Source organism: Larimichthys crocea, chromosome XI (assembly GCF_000972845.2).
Source record: "Larimichthys crocea isolate SSNF chromosome XI, L_crocea_2.0, whole genome shotgun sequence".
Lineage (NCBI taxonomy): Eukaryota > Metazoa > Chordata > Actinopteri > Sciaenidae > Larimichthys > Larimichthys crocea.
In genome coordinates, this window is record NC_040021.1 from 10,626,869 (window position 1) to 10,646,443 (window position 19,575).

Consider the following 19,575-nt stretch of genomic DNA (forward strand, 5'->3'; position numbering starts at 1 on the left):
TTCTGTTTGTTGTTGGGTTGGCGTGCTGTAAATCCTCCACTTCTGCCAAGTCATAAAACACACTTTGCACTCAATGTAATGTGAAAGCTTGAAGAAACAATTATAGCAAAAAGACAACAAAAAAAATCCTACTCTCTCTCTTAACTCTTAATGGAAAATGTTCTTGAACCTGAGCGTGTGATAACAGGCGACCACGAAGGGAGGGAGGGGGGGACTTGGAGAGGGACCTTGGGGACTGTGTCAACGTTTTCTGTGCCGGAGCAGGGACAAACATTAGACAAACATTGGGAAAGGCTGGCAGCCTTTGAGATAGTGGGCCGTTGATCTAAGACTGAGGAACTAAATCCACTATCTCCTGTCTGATACAGCAGCCAAGGTCTTGCTGACATACAGAGCCACAGAACAAACATGGATATACCTGAAGACAATGACCTTTGAACTCCCAGCGGGAGAGGTGGAAAAAACAGGAAGTGGTGAAAGTGACTCCAGAGGACTTCCTTTCTGCAGGCCAAGAATGAATCAGGTGGAATGATTGTAAGTACACGGGTCATTGTACATAAAAAGCGCGCACACACACATTGTTCAAGAGTGGGAGGCACAGATGTGGTGTGTGTGTGTATGTGCATGTGTGTGCCCACATGCATGCATGCGCGCGCGCGCGTGTGTGTGTGTAATGGAGGAAGCGAGAGAGTGAGTCTTCAGATGTAGCGACAGATGGTATTTGATTACAGAGCAGACGGTCGGTGTTGTACAAAGATGCTGTCTCAGCCCAACCTAAGGAGCTGTAGCCTCCGGTTAAGGCAAGCGGAGGGAGGCAGGCGGAGGACGAGAGGGAAAAGGAACACGGGAAAGAGAGAGAGAGAATGAGAGAGAGAGAGAGAGAGAAGAATAAAAGCAAGCAAGCAGGAAAGACACAAAAGAAGCAACTCCAAAAATGAGCATCAAAGCAAAAAAGAGTGAAAAGCAGTCAGGCAAGAACAAAAGGAAGAAAAGGAACAGAGCAATGGGCAGGCGTGGTGGAAAGTACAACAGAGGTCATGATAAGAAAACAGAGCGAGAACACACCAAGCCTTTTAAAACAGTATTTTTCTCAAAAGACTCAAACTCATCAAAGAACATATGTGTACGTATATATCTAAAATATGTGGGAATGTGTCTTTATAAAAATGTTACTACACAACTTCACACACAAAGACATACACAATTTATAGGTTTAAACTTTGGCTGCTTCTGTTAGTTGATGGATAATTAATTATTGTAATCGTAAGTGAAAATGCGAAACATTTTCTGCTTCCAGCTTCTAAATTTTGTTAGAAATCTGATGTAAACAGAATAACTTTGGATTTTGAGCGCTTCATTGAATAAAACAAGCAATCTAAATACATCTACTGAGGTTGTGGGACATTTTAACATTAACAAAACTGTTAATCAAGGAAATTAATCAAGCTGATTAATCATTAATGAAAATAATCGTTAATTGCAGATCTAGTGAGAACAAACCCAAAAATCTTAAGCATTTATTAACTTTTAACTATGAACTTTTTAGTCTGTTTATTTTTTTTTAGCTTTTTGTTTGTAAGTGGATGGGGTTCACGTACGTTTGTGTCCCAGGGTATGGCGATTGTTGCATTTAGCCCGATGAGGCGGCATCTGCAGTCGTCTGTGGAGACAGGCTGAGAGGTTGGTGCTTTGCTGCCAAAGCCCTCATTAGTGCATTGAATCACTCAGAGGGCAAAGCAGCACTGATCCATTCACACAGCACTATACAGTAAATACATACATTGTAGTCAGTGATTATGTAGTGTACTGGTAAATAAAAAAGTTCATAAACAAGATGGGAGATACCCGAGATAAGACCCAGCAATAGACATGGGTCTGATATCTCTAAGTCAAGCATAACTTATAGAATCTATCTGAGGACATCCTGGGCTCTCTTTTGATGCCCCGGTTGTGGGGGTGTGGCCAACATGGCACATACACTGTCTTTTCAAAATAGCATACATTTTAACATCCATGTTTTACAACAACAAGAGAGATAAGTCAACAATTTTTTGCAGTTATCATGTTTCTATTGTTAAAAATCAAGTTTTTTCTTAAATATCAAAGTCTTTACTTCAATTTAGTAAAATTTTTAGAAAGGCACAGTAATTTTAACCCTTTCAAAACACAACTTTTATGTAATGTCCTTTGTAGTGGACATCAGGACTTACTAACCCCCATTTTAATACATCAGGGAGCAGAAGGCTAAGAAAAAGAGAGAATTGTGGAGGGAGATTCAGATTTAGAGCAGCCTGAAGATGAGATGAGTTTAAATTCTTGTTCCAATGTTTACTGTGGGAAGTACCAGTAAGGATATACCAGTAAATATGTGTTTATTTTGGCGCCATGTTTAACTAACCCTGTTTGGTAGTTTGAAGAGTTTGAATGTCAGAATTTGAATTAATTTTGTTAAAAGACAACATGTTCTGTCCTTTAGGATTACATTGTAGCCCTGATTGCTAGCTGGCATCTTTAAATCTTTCATCTTTTCAGAACATTGACAAATTGCGTTAGTAAAGGTCAGACAGAAATGTGCTGATTTCCTCCCTCATGTAAAATGATATCCACAGAATATAATATAAAATAGCCAGAGCATTCAGAAGTGTATTCTAAAAAAGAAATCCACACGAAAATGAATTTAGTATTATAACATTACATCATTACATTCTGTATAAAAAAAACCCCAATGTCCACTACAAGGGACAGTCCATAAAAAATAATGTTTTTGGAAAAAAAAAATAGCTGCAATACGTTTCTTTCAACTACAATACTTAAATTATCATAAAAATATCCAAAAAGCAAAACTTATTTTTCCTCTGGGTCTCAGGAGGATATCTTTTTATAACTAAATCGCTTTCTCCTACCCATCACACACACACACACACACACACACACACACACACACACACACACGGAGGTGATATAAATAAAACAACAGACATTTTCTACTCTCTTTTTCATTTTTATTTCCATTTTTTATTCATTTTGCACAAGCTTGCATATATACTGCACATACATTCAGTTCATAGAGGGTGAAGGCACGAAAGGCAATTTGACTACTGGTTGTTTTTGGGCTGGGCCAAAGCAATACAGGGGAAATAATCTCAAGAGAAAATACAAAACTGCTTCCAACCTAGTTTCAGCTTTCTAGGCAATCCTTGGCCCTGTCCTGGAACAAGAAAACATAACAACCTTTGTTTGTATTTTTAAACTGTCCAGTTCCATTTAGCTGCCAAGGTCTCCATTTTTATCATTTCTCTCAATTGAATGATCACGCTAGAATACAAATTTTTAAAATTCGATTTTTGGATAGATAACGATTAAAATCTTTTAAGTGGGTTCTACTCAATGAAATGCAGTACAGCCTTCCCTGTTTGAAAAACAAAAGAAAATAACATCAAATAAATTAGGATAAATTAAACCAATAAATTACACAAAATCTGCAAGACAAATAGACACCAATAACAGAAAAAAAAGCAGCCATGTCACGAGTTTTATTTTACAACCTGTGTGTAACTATTCAGACTGTATTTGAAACATGGCTGTTCCAGTTGGAATTACTGCACTAGAATCGAATAATAATGTCATACAAAAAGCATCAACAAAACACTATTTACATAACATATTGCTAAGTTACACAAAGGCAGTATTTATCACTGTAAGTCCACATCATTGATATTTACAAAAAAAGAGGAGCAATGTAATAATATTTTTAAAAAAAAGAAAAAAAAAAAAAAAGAATTACTACCGAAAGCATTGAGAAACAAAAACCCCTTTCAAACAGGTCAGAAAACAGATCAGAGGAAATTATCGCAACACACACACACACACACACACACACACACACACCAAACACACGTTGCCAACGCTTAATGAGAATCATTTACATGTCAGGATGGTACTCCCAGGGGTGGGGGAGGGGCCACAGTGTTGAGAATTGTGTCACTCACTGGTTCACAGGTTCTCATAATCGGTCTTTTCTCTCACACAGACATACTCATATACATTCACACACACACACACACACACACAATGCAAAGCCTACAGAAACTCCACAGAGTCCAAACTTTTTCCAACTGTTTGAACCCGGTAAAAAAAGGGTATAAATCGCTTTTTTTTTTTTTTTTTTTTTAAACTGTCTGCAGTCTCTTTTTAAACTGTTACTGTACAACATGTGCCCCCTCCATGACACTACTCCTCTGATGACAATGAGTTCCTGTCTCTCTCTCCCGGGTCATATCTGGAGCTACGTCGGCGGGAGTCTGCCCTTGTTTTTTTGGGACGAGACCAGGTCTAAAGACTGCCAACGGGCCACTCTGTGACATCATCTTTACCCGAACGTTAGCCTAACGCATCGTTCTGTCAGCAAAAATTAAAGAAACGGATGCTGGTGCAACTTCAAGGGCACTGCCGACGGGAAACAGACCCCCGTTAAAGGCATGGCAGGGAAAAAAACAACAAAAAAAAACAACAAAAATCTCTCCTCTGTTTTTTTTTTTTTTTTTTTTTTGGAAGAGTGGTAACAAGTCCAGTTGGAGGGAGCGGGTCATCCCTCTTTTTTTATTTCATCCTTCTTTTTTTAACCACTCTCGCCCCTCTCTAGCACTCTGTGATGATAGAAAAAACTGTACAGCTATTCTTTGTTTCATCCTGACCGTATTTACAGTAGCAACAACAATATTTCATTACTCTGAAAACATATTCCAAGTTTATTTTTCTGATCTCAAGAAGACAGCCATTCAGCACAATACAAAAAGTAAAAGAAACCAAAAAGGAAAAAAGTGGTCACAAAACCTGCAAAAAAAAACTACAACTATTGCTCCTAATCTACCAACAACTCACTTATTCAGAATACAGATTTAAACAAAGCCGTCACTAAAAATACCCTCAAGCTTTCTTTTATGAAACATTTCCTAACAGTGCCTTCCAAAGATCTTCCACTACTGTATATATTTTTTCCCATAGATTTATCCTTTACAACTCTTAAAAAAGGCTATATACTGTATGTATTTCAATAATGTTATCCTTACAATCAAATAACCCCAGAATAGGAAAACTTGACAAAAATATTCTCAACGCTGTATTAAGGTCTTGCTAATTCTTTTTTTTTTTTTTTTTTTTTGTACATAAGTCTTCATTATCCTGAATTAATCTTTTTAGGCGCAGGAACTCTTTAACTTTAGGGCGGGGTTGCAGGAAGGGGGTGGGTGGAGAGCGATAATAATCTGTGCATCAGATAAAAGTGTCCTTTCCTTTCTCCTTTGTTTGTGGCGCTTTAGAGCCCTTAGCTAGTGCTTTGAGACTCTGAGACATGCAGGGCCTAGCCCATCCTTCAGTGAGAAATATGTGCGAGTCGCTCTCTCAGGACTCCGGATCTTAAGAAGAACACTGTCCGGGGAGAAGGGTGGAGGGTGGGGTGGGGGGGACATAATGAAGGGAGTAGCTCTCCGTCTTTCTCTGCCTCCTTTTGTCAGGTGCTTTGTCTCGCTTAGACAAGTCAGCAGGTTAAGCAACCTGCCCCTTTTGATCTTTTGTGACACACACACACACACACACACACACTATAAGCCAATGTCGCCAAGGTGAGATCAACAGCTAGCTCGCACGCACTCGAGAAGGCATTCAAGTCCTCTCATTGCTTCAAACTTACCTCCTCAAAAAAAGGGTAGCTAACACCTAACCACTTCTTTAAAATTCTTTAAAAGCCTGAGAGGGCGGATAAAATTAATAAACCGCTAGATATACATGTACAACTCAAGTGGAAAATCTGGGATTGGTATCTCAGGTAAAAGTGAAAGGAATGGCATTTAACAAACCGGGCACAGTGGCTTCAACAGAATCTCACTTTGGGTCTTTAAAAGCTGCCAGTTTGGGACGGAGGGACAGAGTAGAGGGTTTCAGGTGCGTGTCGCTCTTCGCTCTGTGCCTTTGTCCCCGCTCTTTGTAGTGATGAGAGCTTCTCCGTCTACCCCTGGGGTGAGTGCTCACCTCTGACCTCGTATTGTTGCAGTGAGAGAGGAGCTAGATCACTCAAAGGCAGGTGAACATGGAGGGAAGGAGCGGTGTGTGTGCGTGTGTGCGTGTGTGTGTGTGTGTGTGTGTGTGTGTGTGTGTGTGTGTGCGTGCGCGCTTGTATACGTGTTGTTTGTGGGGGAAGTTCCACTTGAAGCAGAATTAATGAACGCTTGTGTTTCAGCTTATATTCACCTCTCTCCTTGCCCTCCTTGAATTATCTTCCTCTCTGTGATGCTTCTATTCATATGTATTCAATTATCTATTGTTTCAGCGACACTGTACTTTAGATTGCCACAGTATTCTGATATATTCAAGTATCAACTGCTATTGAAATAACTTCATAATGTAATTTACACCTTGTATAGGCTAATCACAATAAAAGCCTGTCATATAAACAGGCCAACTTCATCTCACACATGAGCTATTCAGTGAACACTGCTATAAAAAGACATAAAACTATGCAGTTATTATTGCGTATATTTACCAATCGTGAAGAGATAATTAGATGAATAAGATTTATTTGATAGCTGAACAAATGGCTCGTTTAGTGGGAGCAGTTATCAAAGCTGGAGTGGCTATGGAAATGTAGCCGTTTTAAAAACAGCAAGTCACGCACCAAAAGGCCACACTTCTTCTGCATATTTCTATACGTATGCACCGTTTACTTCATGTGTTTCTGCAGCCTAAACCCCTTTTCCAGCATTGTTGCCAGACTGGTCCTGTGGAGAATAGACTAGTCACTACAGACATATAGAGAAGCCCCACTCTGATGGCCCTCCATTAAAACCTCCCGACCCCGAAGACCCCCCTCCCCACCCCCAAACGAAATAAACAAAACCAAAGTCCACTTCAGAGATGGACAAACAAAAACATAAGTAAGGAGAGGGATGGGAGTGGGGGTAAAATATTTCAGAATCTAAACTCTTGTGGAATAATATTAATAGCAATAATTTATTTTTTTTTCTGCATCGGCATCAAGGGACAAACAAATCTCGAAGTGCCAATCTTCAGCAAGCAGTGATGACAAATAATAATAATCATAAACAACAACAATAATAATAATAATCAAAATAATAATGTACAGCCAATAAACACAATGCCCAATTTGCAGGGAAAACACACTTCAAAACATGGTAGAGCTCAGTAGCTATTTGAAACCAGTCCAAGTCCCACAGACTAGTATAGACCAGTACAATGAGTCCAGTCTTACTCCTGTCATTAACCTCACTAGGCCTTGTTTGTTTGTTTGTGTGTGTGTACATGTGTGTGTGTGTATGTGTGAGTGTCCTGTAGGGGACATCTTCAGTAGCACAGTCTATTGGGCACCCGCCTCGTGGGGACAGTTCATTTGGACACCCACTGGATTGGAGGGACACCCCTGGGTGTCGTGAATAAAGTCTTTAGGGAACCCGGCCTACGTTCTTAGTTGTGTAAAATGGGAATTCCTTCCACACACTGAGGACTTAGTTAATGTTGATCATAAAACAGGCCGAAAAATGGATGAGGGTTCACACGGTCCAAAAAACACCCAGTAAGATTAGAGTCTCTTCAGTTCAGAATCATAGAAAAACAAAACAAATAATAACCATCATGATAATTATCATATAAGAACAACAACACAATAGCTAGGTCATTTAGGAACTGCCACAGAGGCTTCAGATTGGGAATGCTACTTCATAACTTTCATACATTCAAAAAGAAAAAAAAGAAAAACAGGAAATCAAAAGTAAAGTTGGGGAAAATGAAAGAAAACAAAAGAGAATATCATTTTGAAATTCTATGAATTCAGAGAAAATAAAAAATAAAAAAAAGCGCAAAGCGTCGAGCGAGGAGGAGGAGGAGGAGAAATTTACTCGTGTAGAAGCTCTTGGAGACAGTTGGGGGACTTGAAGACCTCGGGGACCTCGCTGTCCAGTTTGCAGATGACCTTGTAGATGGCCTTCTTCCAGGACGGGTCCACGTCTTTTCCAGCCACGATGGCATTGAAAAACTCCCTCAGTGTGATCTCGGCCACCTCCAGGAAGCGATCAGGAACCTTTGCAGACACAGAAGGGAAAGAAGCGGTTACTCATCGATGGACGTAAACTGCAGAGAAAAGATTTGGAGGAGAGCACAACACTCTCTCAACTCTTAGTGCTGCAGTCATGATCACGCGTTCTCTTGCTTCTGAGTCCAATCTCGCAATTTCAGTTTTATTAACGATTATTTTTCCTAGAATGGTTCTGATCATTTTCTCTGTTACAATTATTAATAAAAACAGAAAAAACTCAATCTTCCACTCACTGTTAATGATACAAACATCATAGTTTTAAGCACAAGGATTGGATATTTTTCTGAAATGCTCCTTAGGTGTCTTAATTACCTTCTTATTTTCTTACATACTTCTTACTATACACCTTCAAAATGCTCCATCTGGAACCCTGAATCCCCGAAAGAACTCCTTCCCCTTCACACCTCACTCACTTTGCAGCAGTGTTTGCTTGCATTATGCTCAACGCCGCCATCTTCTCCACTGTAGAATATGTTCATATTTTTACAGTGGATGTAAAACCATAAATCTCTTGAGTATCTACTTCCTTAAAAAGCCAACTGAGGTGTCAGCCTGAGAAAAGTCACTTCTTGTGAATTCTCAGGTTCCTCACATCTCCCACTTCCCTCCCCACAACACGGTGAGCGTGACATCTTTATGAGTCCCACTGTAAATCTGTGACCAAACAAGAAAGCGGAGCTGAGTGAAGAGCAGCAGAGAGGTGCTGGCGAAAGAGGAAGTACTAAATGCTTTGGGAACGGGGAGACACGCCGCCTCTTTAGTGTCCCTGACAGCAGCGCTCACCGACACCATGGAGATGATTAGTCTGGCAAAGATCTGTGACACCTTCCCCCAAGCCAACACTCTGTCACACACACACTCATACAGGCGTGAGCACACACACCAGTGAACACACCTCCTTGTGCCAAGGAGATGACACATCCTGTACTGTTACAGAGCTCTACATAATGCTCGCTACACATACACACACACACATACACTAGCTACCCTGGTGTATTTGGCTGAGTCTCTTTCCTCGACTCAAAGCTCCAGGGCGACGCAGCCTTCAGGGGTCACCTGCTTGGATAATGCTGACTGTCTCCCTGCCCGCCTCCCTTGATGCTTGCATACACACAAACACACACTGTCTCACACACACAGATACACACACACACACACACACACACGTACAGCAGCTTGCCCAAATGCCTGACAGTGCGCACTCCGCTCCGCTCCTCTCCTACAGTGTCCTGCAGATACTCATCAGGAGTGTCAGGACACAGCAAGGTTAGTGGCCACTGGAACACACACACACAGACACACACACACATAGACGGACATGTACACACACACACACAGGCATGCCTCTTCACACACACATATACACACACTTGCACACACGGGACAACCACCCACCCCCCTCGGGGTGATGAATGGAGGCTAAGATGCCTGTGTGTCTGGTGTGTGTGCATATCTCTGTCCAGTGCTCGAGTAAAAAGGTGAGTCGTGAATAAGGAGCTTGTAAGCTGTGTGTGTGTGTGTGTGTGTGTGTGTTTGTGTGTTTGGCAAAGAGAGAGAGAAACACACACAAGCTAACCCAATTCCCCAAATATTGAATTCCCCTCTGGTGCGATATAGAAGTGGATATAATTCATTGTTTGGACTGCTGTCGTCTCTGAAATACTGGCACAATGACCCCGGTGCGAGGGCAACTTTGTGTGTATGCGTTGTAAGTGTGTGTGAGCGGGCATACGCACCCTTTTCCCAAAAGACCTCGCTAAAGGGCCCGGTGCAGCGCAGCGCCCTAGCCCGTTAGACGCAGGGAGTGCCGCATTACTAAGAATATTCCTGCATGGAATTTCTCCTGACGTTTTGACTATAAAAGGACAGCAAAATGCTGACTGCAAGGAGAAAGCAATGTCAAGGAGAAAAGGGTATTGGTATTTCAGATCCTCTTGACTGAGAGAGCGAGAGAGTGAGAACAGGAGGGAGGGAGAGAGATGGCAGGAGAAGGAGGGGCTGAGAAGAGTCTAAGGAGAGGGAGAGCGGAGCGACAGAACAGAACAGAGGGAGTTATTCCTGTCCCACAAGCCTTTGTTTTGCGAGTACGTGTGAGTTGTGTATGTGAGCAAGCTGCCTCCTGACCAGCAGTGAGCCTTAACTGTTTGCAACCCCTCCCTTGTCCCACTCACTCACTCCCCCTCCTCTCTTCATCTCTCTCTCTCTCTCTCTCTCTCTAGGGTCAGCTGTTGGGCCTTTGTTCCAGAGGCATTGTGGGGGATTATCCAGTGTGGCCGTTCATTCGCTCGGCTGTCCGGTAAATGGGGCCAATCGCGTGGCTCACAATCCTTCATACATATTTCATAGGGCTTTTTAACAACTTCTCAGCAGAGCCCAAAATTAAAGGACAGATGTACAAAGAGAGGGAGGAAGGGAGGAAGGGAGGGAGAGAAGCAGGGAAAAAAAATAGTATAGAGAGAAATGGATGAACGATTGTGCGTGTGTATGTGTGTGGAACGACGCCTGGAAAAGGGAAACAAGGTGACAGAAAGTCCATGCTTTGCCGGCTAAATTTAAAAACCGCAACTTTGGTCTTTGGTCCACACTACACTGGAGTTTTTCTCACCTGAAATCAGCTTTTGGCAAACAGAGCTGTTAGGGAAATGATGACTAATAAGCCCGCTCAGTCATGGTCAGCTGCTGCGTGGCAGTAAATTTAAGAAGACTTTCTGTCATTTCCAACTTTATCTGTGATCATTTATTTTTAATGTCTGTATAGATAATCAAATGGCACAGCTGTTGTCATTAATCTGCATTTGTGTTTATTTTGGATGTCACCATCATGACAGAGATTTCATCTGTGTGCTCACACAGGAAACACTGTTCAAACATTGCATTTTCAGAGTCTGAATGAAAGATGACTAGCCCGACCGAGGTTGACCTCTTCACACACTTTCTGCTGATAAAATCATATGGCCTTCTGCAGAATAAAAGATTTTGTTCAGAGAGGAGGTGCGAGTGTGTGTGTGTGTGTTGCGGGGGGTCCAAAAAAAAAAAAAAAAAGCTTTCATGAAAAGGGATATTATTGTTGCTCTACCCCTGTGTAACACAATATGAAAGGAGGAAGACAGAGAGGGGGGAAAGGGAGAAAAGAATCAGCAAAAGGAGAAAAAGCTGGCCTCTAATACGCACACGTTTCCCTAACCTTTGCATTGTGCTGTGTGTTGGGTAAATGCCAATCAGAGAGGAAGGAAGGAATAAAGAAATAGAGGGACTTCTCTGACAAGAGGCAGCGATGAGGCAGTTAATCACTCTTATTCACCGACTCCCCCCTCCTCTCTCCCCTCCACAACTCTCTCCCCCATTCTCTCCATCTCCCTCTCTCGTGACAGGTTGCTTTGAGACAGAAGGATAAGCTCTTTTTCAGAGAGAGGGAATCGGATTTCCTGCTTTTTGATGAGATAATAAAATATGACGGAGGACAATAGGAGCCTGTGGACGGCTTGCTGGGAGCTATTCACTCCAGCAGCGGCCCCTGTCTTAAGACTGCTTAGACAAACGTTTAAAAAGGTAGCCAGAGGCCCAAGCCCTCAAATAAAGGCTACTGTTACACACACTGTGCGCATGTGCATGTGTGTGTGTGTGTGTGTTTTTGGAAAAAGCCTGAGAAATCTCTTCTCTCTCGGTGACTCAGGGTTGGCTGTTTGTTTGGCCAATGTGTTTCTCCCCCTTGCTTTTGGGAACTGTCAGGAGATGTATTGCACCTTCTATTTGCACAGCGTTGGCCAAACAAGACAAGACCCTGGAAGATAAGGCTGTGTGTGTGTGTGTGTGTAAGTGAGCGTGTGTGCTAGTGAGCCTGTAGCCTTGAAGGATGAAATGCAGGGACACAACAGGAGCCCCCGTTGCCAGCCAGGTTAATTCCTAACCCCAGATCAGCCTGGGAATACCAACACTTCCCATGCTTTTCCGTCATTGTATTTGTTTGTGTGAGTGTGTGTGTGTGTGTGGGACAGGAAACGTATGTGCCGACTGCCATATATGGGCTAATCTGGCATTGATGTGTAGTGATACAGTCACCGTATCTTAAGAATATTCTGCTGACAGGCAAACACACATTTAAAAACAAGAGTTGAAACTGAAGTTGAGCAGGCCTGTGACATTTCAGTGAGTCAAGCCAGAGTTTTCCAAACCTCGGACACACACACTCGCACACAGACCCCTGTGCCTCACGTATCTGCTGTGATCAATAATCTACAAAGGCCTTGATAAGCCCTTGGCCTACACTGTCACTTTGGACAAACACAACCCATGTCCCCTTTCTTCCTACCCCTCAGTACGCTTGTCCCCAACCCCCTCCCCCACTGATAAGACTGTGCCATGGCTGAAGAGTCCAAACAACTAGCAAGGAAAGGGTTAGAAGAAGTCATTTCTTTCCCAAGTGCTTCATTTTCTTAATTTTCCTAAACCTTCCACCCTCCATGCATTCCCCCTCAAATCTTCAAATCTCTTACTCATGAAGAGTTCATTTTTCTGCTTACACGACTACTGGGACGGGAAACAGGCCTCAAAGCTGAGCAAACACAAGCCACCCTCTCTCCACTGATAGCCTTGAGAACATGGAGCCTTGAGGGGCTGTTGTGTATACGTGTGTGTGTGTGTGTGTGTGTGTCTTGTCTGGTTTGTTGTACGTATGTTAGCATAAGCACTAGCGTCACATGGGCTCTTCTCAAGGTGCACCTCCGCTAGGGAGTCAAGGACAGGACAGGGTCAAAGACACTGATGAAGTCTCTCTCCTATCACATCTTCCTCGCTCCTCCCTCCATCTTTACTTGCCTCAACCCCCCACCTCAACACACACACACACACAGGCTGAGAAATCATATCATATCAGGGCCTCTGTGACACGTCTTTCCTGCCCTCTTACCGTTCCATCTCTTTCCCTCGCTTTATAGAAATTGGGGGCTGTGGCGAGGGTGCTAGCTTTAGATCAAGCCAAACAACAGACACAGACCACAGACAGAAAAATCATCTGTACTCAGAAGAATTGAAAACAGCAGGGGAGGCCAGAAATCACTGTTCAAGCCCTTGTTTAGAGACTTAAAAATTCATCGTCTGAGCTTTTATGGCGGACATAGGCTGAAAGAAAGCAATCTAAACGAAGGGGGGTCATGGAGCGCTGTAACGGGGCCTCCGGAGGTCAGGAAGTCAACCCGGCTCAGTGAGACCGAGAGAGCAGGAGGCAGAAGGGAAAGAAAGGAGCAAGGGAGTCTGGAAGATAGGAACAGGACATCTGGAGAGGAGGAGAAACAGAGGGAGGGAGGGAGAGGAAGAATAGAAGGGTAGGAGGAAGGAGGGTGCGGGTGTGGGCGGGCAAACAATAAAGGATGGAGGGCAAGGAGCTGCAGCGAAGGAGGGAGGATGGAAGATGGATGGACGGATGGAAGGAGAAAGCAAGGAAGGGCAAGTGAGAGAACAAGATGGCAGGAGAAGAAAGAAAAATAATAAACTGCAGATTGGATTGAAGGAGGGAGAGCTTGGCATCGGCAGGGGAAATGAGTAGTGTGTGTGTGTGCGTGTGTGTGTGTGTGGATGGAGGGTTGGTGGGGAGGGGGGGTTGCTTTGACACATCTGCAGCTCTGATGCACGCCCTGGTCATTTTGGCATGAGTCCCTTTGCCACGCTTCATTAGTCTCTCTCTCTCTTACACACACACACACACACACACACACACACACACACACAGGGAGGGAGACCAAAATGGTCCAGAAATAATGACATAATCAGCAGCTGTGCCACAGAGCAGGCTGCCCCTCACAAGGTGACCAGGGACAGAAGGAGGGAGGAGAGGGGAGAAGAAGGGAGGAGGAGGAGGAGGAGGAGGGGGGACTGGTGGAAAAGCAGGGAGGAGGGAGAGTCAAGTGTTGGATGAGCACAGTGAGAGGATATGTGTGTGTGTGTGTGTGTGTGAGCAGGTGAGAAAAGGAGACTGGGGATCATGTAGTTCTTTATGTTTAAGTGATTCCTTGCCACCCCTGGTGCCCCAGGCTCTACACACAGCTCTGGTCATTTAATCAGCGCACGGAATAAAGTGGCTTATTCTCACATACACATGCACACATATAAACACACACACTCACACACACACACACACACACACCATGCGATGAAGAAAAGACCTGTCAGGCTACGTCAAACGGGGGCCCTCAATAGCCCCCGGCTATTCACTGAGAAGCAGATGATCCTGCTCTTTATTCTTTTCTTTCCACAACTCTTCTCACTAAGAGAACTAAGAAGCCAAGACAAGTCGTAAACGATTCTCACATCACACTTGTAATAACTTACTTTGTTTTTAAGAGATACATTTGCCAGAGATCAACTGAGTACAGTGTTGCTACCGGTGCTACTTTAAAGGGTTGGTTCACCCCTCAAACACTAATTTTTAGAACTAAGTTTTGATTTTTAAATGCTTATTTTTTTAGAGATTATTTCATTGTTAGGAAGTAATTTGAATGAAAACTGTCGACACTCTTTTGTAAAGATGTCGCTGCTGAATTTTGCACCGTAGACAAAATGATATACATGGATATCCCCGAACTGACAAAGTCATGACTTCTCACAGTTTCTCGATGTTTGAATGAAAATTTGAATCAGTTGTTGAACTCTTCGTCTGTCGCATCTGTGATTCAGTTCATGTATAGAGAATGATAAATATGAGCGCCCAACATCAGACGCACCCTTCTTCTCAGGTCATCATTACCGCCTTAATTGTACCATCTCTGTAGAAAACAGAAACTAGCTTGCTCTGGTGGGAAAGGAGTGCAAACATACACACAAACACACGCACACACACACGGGATTACATTTGGGTATACAAGGACGGTTAAGTACTCTACTCATTATTTGTTGCTGTATATGATGCTGTACAGTTGTAATGTGCCGGCATGATGAATGCACATGTCGGGGAGTTTGGTGCAACCTTTTCTCTATGGGAGCGTTAGAGATTAGGGGAATGACAGTAGATACTGTAGATATGAGGGGGAGAAAGCTGGTAAGAAGAGGTGTGTGTGTGTATATGTGTGTGTGTAGTTGACATAAACCCACTGGCACATTGTATTTTTGGCAGCTCTGAACCTAAATCTATACCGCCAGCTTTTCATCTCTCTTCTATCTTCTACCTCTTTTTGTCTTCAATCGCTCTCCAAAGACAACCCTAGAGCCGTTTACTGGAAACACCACACCTGTGTTTGTGTGTGTGTGTGTCTGTGCATGAGTGTGTGTTTTTAGGTACTTATGTATGTTTATACGTGTTTGTATCTGTGTCTTTGCCTGTGCATCCAGTGCAACAGCCGTGACCTCTTCACCTCGAATTCCCTAAGGTCGAACCCCGGTCAAAGACACACCCCACACATACACACAAACACCTACCATGTCCCTGTGTGGTGAGAAAACCCCAAAAAAAGAACAGGAATGAAGGAGTGCAAGACAGGGAGGGGAAAAAGGAGGAGGAGGAGGTGGAGAAAACAGACATTAGCCTCTCTGGGTGGAGAACAAATGGAGCCCCGAGAGGGACGTGAAGAGGAGGAACGAGGGAGTGAGGGGGGAAGGAGAGGTGAAGCACACAATGCTATGGGGCACGGCGGTTGGACAGACAGCATCTGCTCTCAGCTCTCTGTGGCTCTGGTAATGGATGGAGAGTTGGAGAGACACCGAGAGAGTGGGAAGGAGGGAGACCGAGGGACAGCGGGAGGAAAAGCTGTGGATAAAAAAAAAAGGGGAAAAAAAAGAGGGAGGATAATAGAGGGAAAGGCAGAGGGATGGAGAGAGCCGGGAAGCGAAAAAGTCAAAGTTTCTTTCACTGTTTGGCCGCTTTTTGGTCAAAACACAGTGGAATTCAAATAGAGGGATGACAGACGGATGGACAGACAAAAGAGGAAGAGGGACAAAAGGAGTGAGACATCTTTCTAATAGGAGAAAGAGCAGCTGATAAGGGAGGACACACAATACCTGCATGTATGTGTGTGTGTATGTGTGTGTGTGCGGACGAAGGTTTCTCACTGTGTTCACTGGTACCTCCCTCTCACATGGAGATCATAGGGACTTCCTCTTTTAAATGCCGAGGTGGGTGTATGCATGTGTGTTTGAGCGTGTCCTCTGTGGGAGGAGTGGTCACTGACAGAGGAAACTTGGCCTAGTCTGTCTTATGGAAATCTGAGAGTTTCCCAGAGCCATCATAAAACTGCCTCTTTATCAGACCCCACCTTTCTCTCTCTTCCTCTTCCTCTCTCTCTCTCTGTGTCTCTCCCTGTCTCTCTGTCTCTAACCCATTACCAGGTCACACACATTCCTGTCTTATGAAAGATGATGTGTGTTGTCATTGGGAGTTCAAAGACAGACGGAGGGGGCTGCGGAGTAAAAAGAAAAGGACACTAAGTGAGAATTTTCACTTGAGTCCTCACATGAAAGCGCTCGCTCGCTCAAAGTCAAGGCTTTGGGAGGCCGGGTGTGTTTTCGGTAGACTTTGATGGCGATGGACAGAGTGAATGAGAAGCGGAGAAGAAAGAGAAGAAGAGAGGGGATCAGAAGAGAGGGGTGGGGGGGGGGCTGAGAAAAGAGGAAAGTAGAGCCGGGGTCTAGGTAATTAACGGCAAGCTCTTTAATTACCGCTGGTGTTCATTGTGCCAGAAGGAATGTGACAATTATGCCATTAAAACTTCCTAATGGGGGGAAAAAGCGAGGGAGAGGAGGGTGGGGGGGATAACGGAAGACATGCAAAAGAGGAGGATGAAAGAATGAAAGGAGAGAGGCAACAGAAGGAAGAGAGAAACGACGAGAGGGAGTGAGGGAGGAGGGATATGAAAGGAAAAGGGGAAACAATCGCGACAAAAGAGGAGCTGGGAGGGAGATGGGGAGCGTATTAGGCCAGCACAGTGACAGAGCAGATTAGCATCAAACAAGAAAGGCCACAGACGTGTGTGTGTGTGTGTGCATGTGTGTGTGTGTGAGTGTGTGTGATCACTGAAACAGAGGACATATTCATTCCAAAGACGCCACCAAGGTGGATGGAACTTTGATGATGCAGAATCTGGCAAAGGGAAAACTCAGTGTGTGTGTGTGTGTGTGCTTGCTGAATCTGCGTAGGCTCCTGTTTCAAGTGGTGGTGCAGGCAGGTAGGGGAGGAAGAGGAGGAGGAGGAGGAGGTGGTGGTGGTGGAGAAAGGGGAGAGATCCACAGAAAAGGGCCTTGGGGGCATCCTGATACACATCCAGTACATTTCCATCTCCACGTTACCTCTATGACTCACACACACTCACACACACACTCACACACACACACACACACGCACGCACATATAAGACAGAAAAACATAACAAATGTGTCCGCGCACATGTATAATACACGCAACACACCATTCCCACACAAACATCAAACCACGCAAAAACACACAACCCACGCACCTGCACTCATAAACACACACGGCCGTACACACAAATAACACCCACACACACACACTAAAAAGCCACACACAAACACACACAGAGTCTTCGTGCTCACCAAGGCGGTTGGTTTGTCAGGGGGGTTAGAATTTGCATGGCTGGGCAAATTTTCCTTGTGCTGAACTCTAATCAGCTCCTGTATCTCTCAGACACCTGCCCAGCAAAAAAAACCTTAATATGCAAAACACTCTCCCTCCCTCCTCCACTACTGCAGCTCCTCGGCCAACAGAAGACTTATTCACCTGGCCTCTCTCACTCTTTTCCTCTCTGTCTGTCTTCTTGCAAATTTTCACATTTATGTATGCAAATAGGCTGTTCCCCTTAAGCCTGTTTCAACAGTAGCTTCCTGGTGCCAGGAGAAGAATGATAGTTTTGTCTGAGATATGACTCTGAGAGAAGGGGTTTGTCATGGCAAAAAAAAAAAAGATGCCTGACATGGTCGTTGCGTGCAAAGTTTGTTATTTTTTTTATGGGATTTGCACATCCTCTTCCTAGAGGTTGTGTAGTGAGTGAGTGGCTTTACGAGTCACGTAAACCTCCATAATCATTTGGATCGGTTTAGTTAAGTGTTGTTCAAATATATTTACTTTTTAGTTGTGCTAGACAGTTTATATTTGGCCCAGCTGACTTATTTCTAAGGCATAAAGTTTAATTAAATTCCCCCTCTTCTCAAAAATGTGTTTTGCCCAGTGTTTTCGTCACTTGTCTCAGCTTGTGCAGAGTCTGACATTAAACGTCTGAAGGGAGAAGCTTTCTCTTCTGTGCACCTTAAATCTTTTAGTTGAACACGTGTACACACAAGCTTCGATTTGTCACAGCTAGCCTGGAAGCCCATATGAAAACTTACACAAGGAAACTCACACATACACTGAAGAAATAGGTGTGCGTTTAAGAACCAAGCAAAGGGATCTCTAGCTTCATCTCTGGCAAATAACACATGTCCCAAAACAAGGGCATATATATATATATGATAATCAAGTTTTATGAAGCTGTGTGTTTTTTTTAGGATATTATTTCCCATCAGGGACTTCCATTTCCTGTTGTGGGTGTCAGGTGATTTATCATAAGCAGAGCATAATTTGATATGAAAACAGAAACAAGCTTCTGTAGGAAAAGAAGTCCTGATTCCAGGATCAGGAAAAATGAAACCTAAATGATTAGCACAAAAAAATAAATACCGTTATTATCCTTTAACAGCGTCCTCTTTTACTGCGATTCGCTTTTACATGTTGATGGTGTAAAAAATGTAAACTTCGCCGCACCTGTTTAAGGTCACTTCATCTCCTTGATTTAAACTTACACCCCAACTGCTAAACAAATAATTCCTGCCGCCGTCATGAGCAGCTGAACAGGAGGAGGGTCACTTTTCTTTGTGCTTTGTACTGATGGACTTATTGAGACCTCATATATACAAGTGCTTCTGCCTGCCAGAGACTTTCAAAGCCTCCCTTAAGAGGGCTGAAGATGGATGTGGGGAAGTGTGTGTGAGTGAGAGTGTGTTTGAGTATGTGTGTGTGTGTGTGTGTGTGTGTTTGGGTGCACACAGAGGAGCCCCAGTGGACACATAACGGACAGAGAGAGATAGACGTAAACAGAGAGAAAGAGAGTGAAGCACTTTAAATGTGAGCGCTGCAAAACTCCCACTGCTCGCAAGGGCACTTCTCGCCTGCACGTCATCTCTCTTTCCCCCCTCTCTCCTTCTACCCTTCTTTCTCCCCTTTCCATTCCCCTCGATTCCCTTTCTCCTTCCCTCCCTTCATCGCTCTCTCCTTTGTCTCCGAGCTCTCACCCTCTATCCCCTATCTATCCATCTCCCACTTCCCCCTCTCCCCCTCTTTCTCTCCCCTTCCTCTCACTAAAACAGTAGGACGCTTAACCTTGATAACAGTGAGATTTTTTCCCCCCTCAAAGTGACACACACACACACACACACACACACACACACACTGGAGAAGTGCTTTGCCAGCATGCCAGGCCGGTCCAAGGGACGGCTGT

General features: G+C 43.8%; 1 protein-coding gene and 1 long non-coding RNA gene across 6 annotated transcripts in view; one reads left to right on the forward strand and one right to left on the reverse strand.

The window, feature by feature from the left end:
• LOC113746846 (uncharacterized) overlaps positions 1 to 13,650 on the forward strand; it is a 31,283-nt gene extending 17,633 nt beyond the window's left edge. For 2 of the 3 annotated variants that reach the window (XR_003463172.1, XR_003463174.1), the window contains 2 exons: positions 369 to 534; positions 10,324 to 13,650. This is a non-coding gene — a long non-coding RNA (uncharacterized LOC113746846). The remainder of the gene's footprint in view (positions 1 to 368; positions 535 to 10,323) is intronic. The other variant, XR_003463173.1, reaches the window with a different exon arrangement.
• The window catches only part of LOC104921982 (prospero homeobox protein 1), a 34,371-nt gene continuing 16,337 nt past the window's right edge, over positions 1,542 to 19,575 (reverse strand). For 2 of the 3 annotated variants that reach the window (XM_019273039.2, XM_027284048.1), the window contains exon 5: positions 7,904 to 8,089. In XM_019273039.2, the coding sequence (XP_019128584.2) occupies positions 7,904 to 8,089 (186 nt within the window). Of the gene's footprint in view, positions 8,090 to 19,575 lie in introns of all 3 variants that reach the window. The other variant, XM_027284049.1, reaches the window with a different exon arrangement.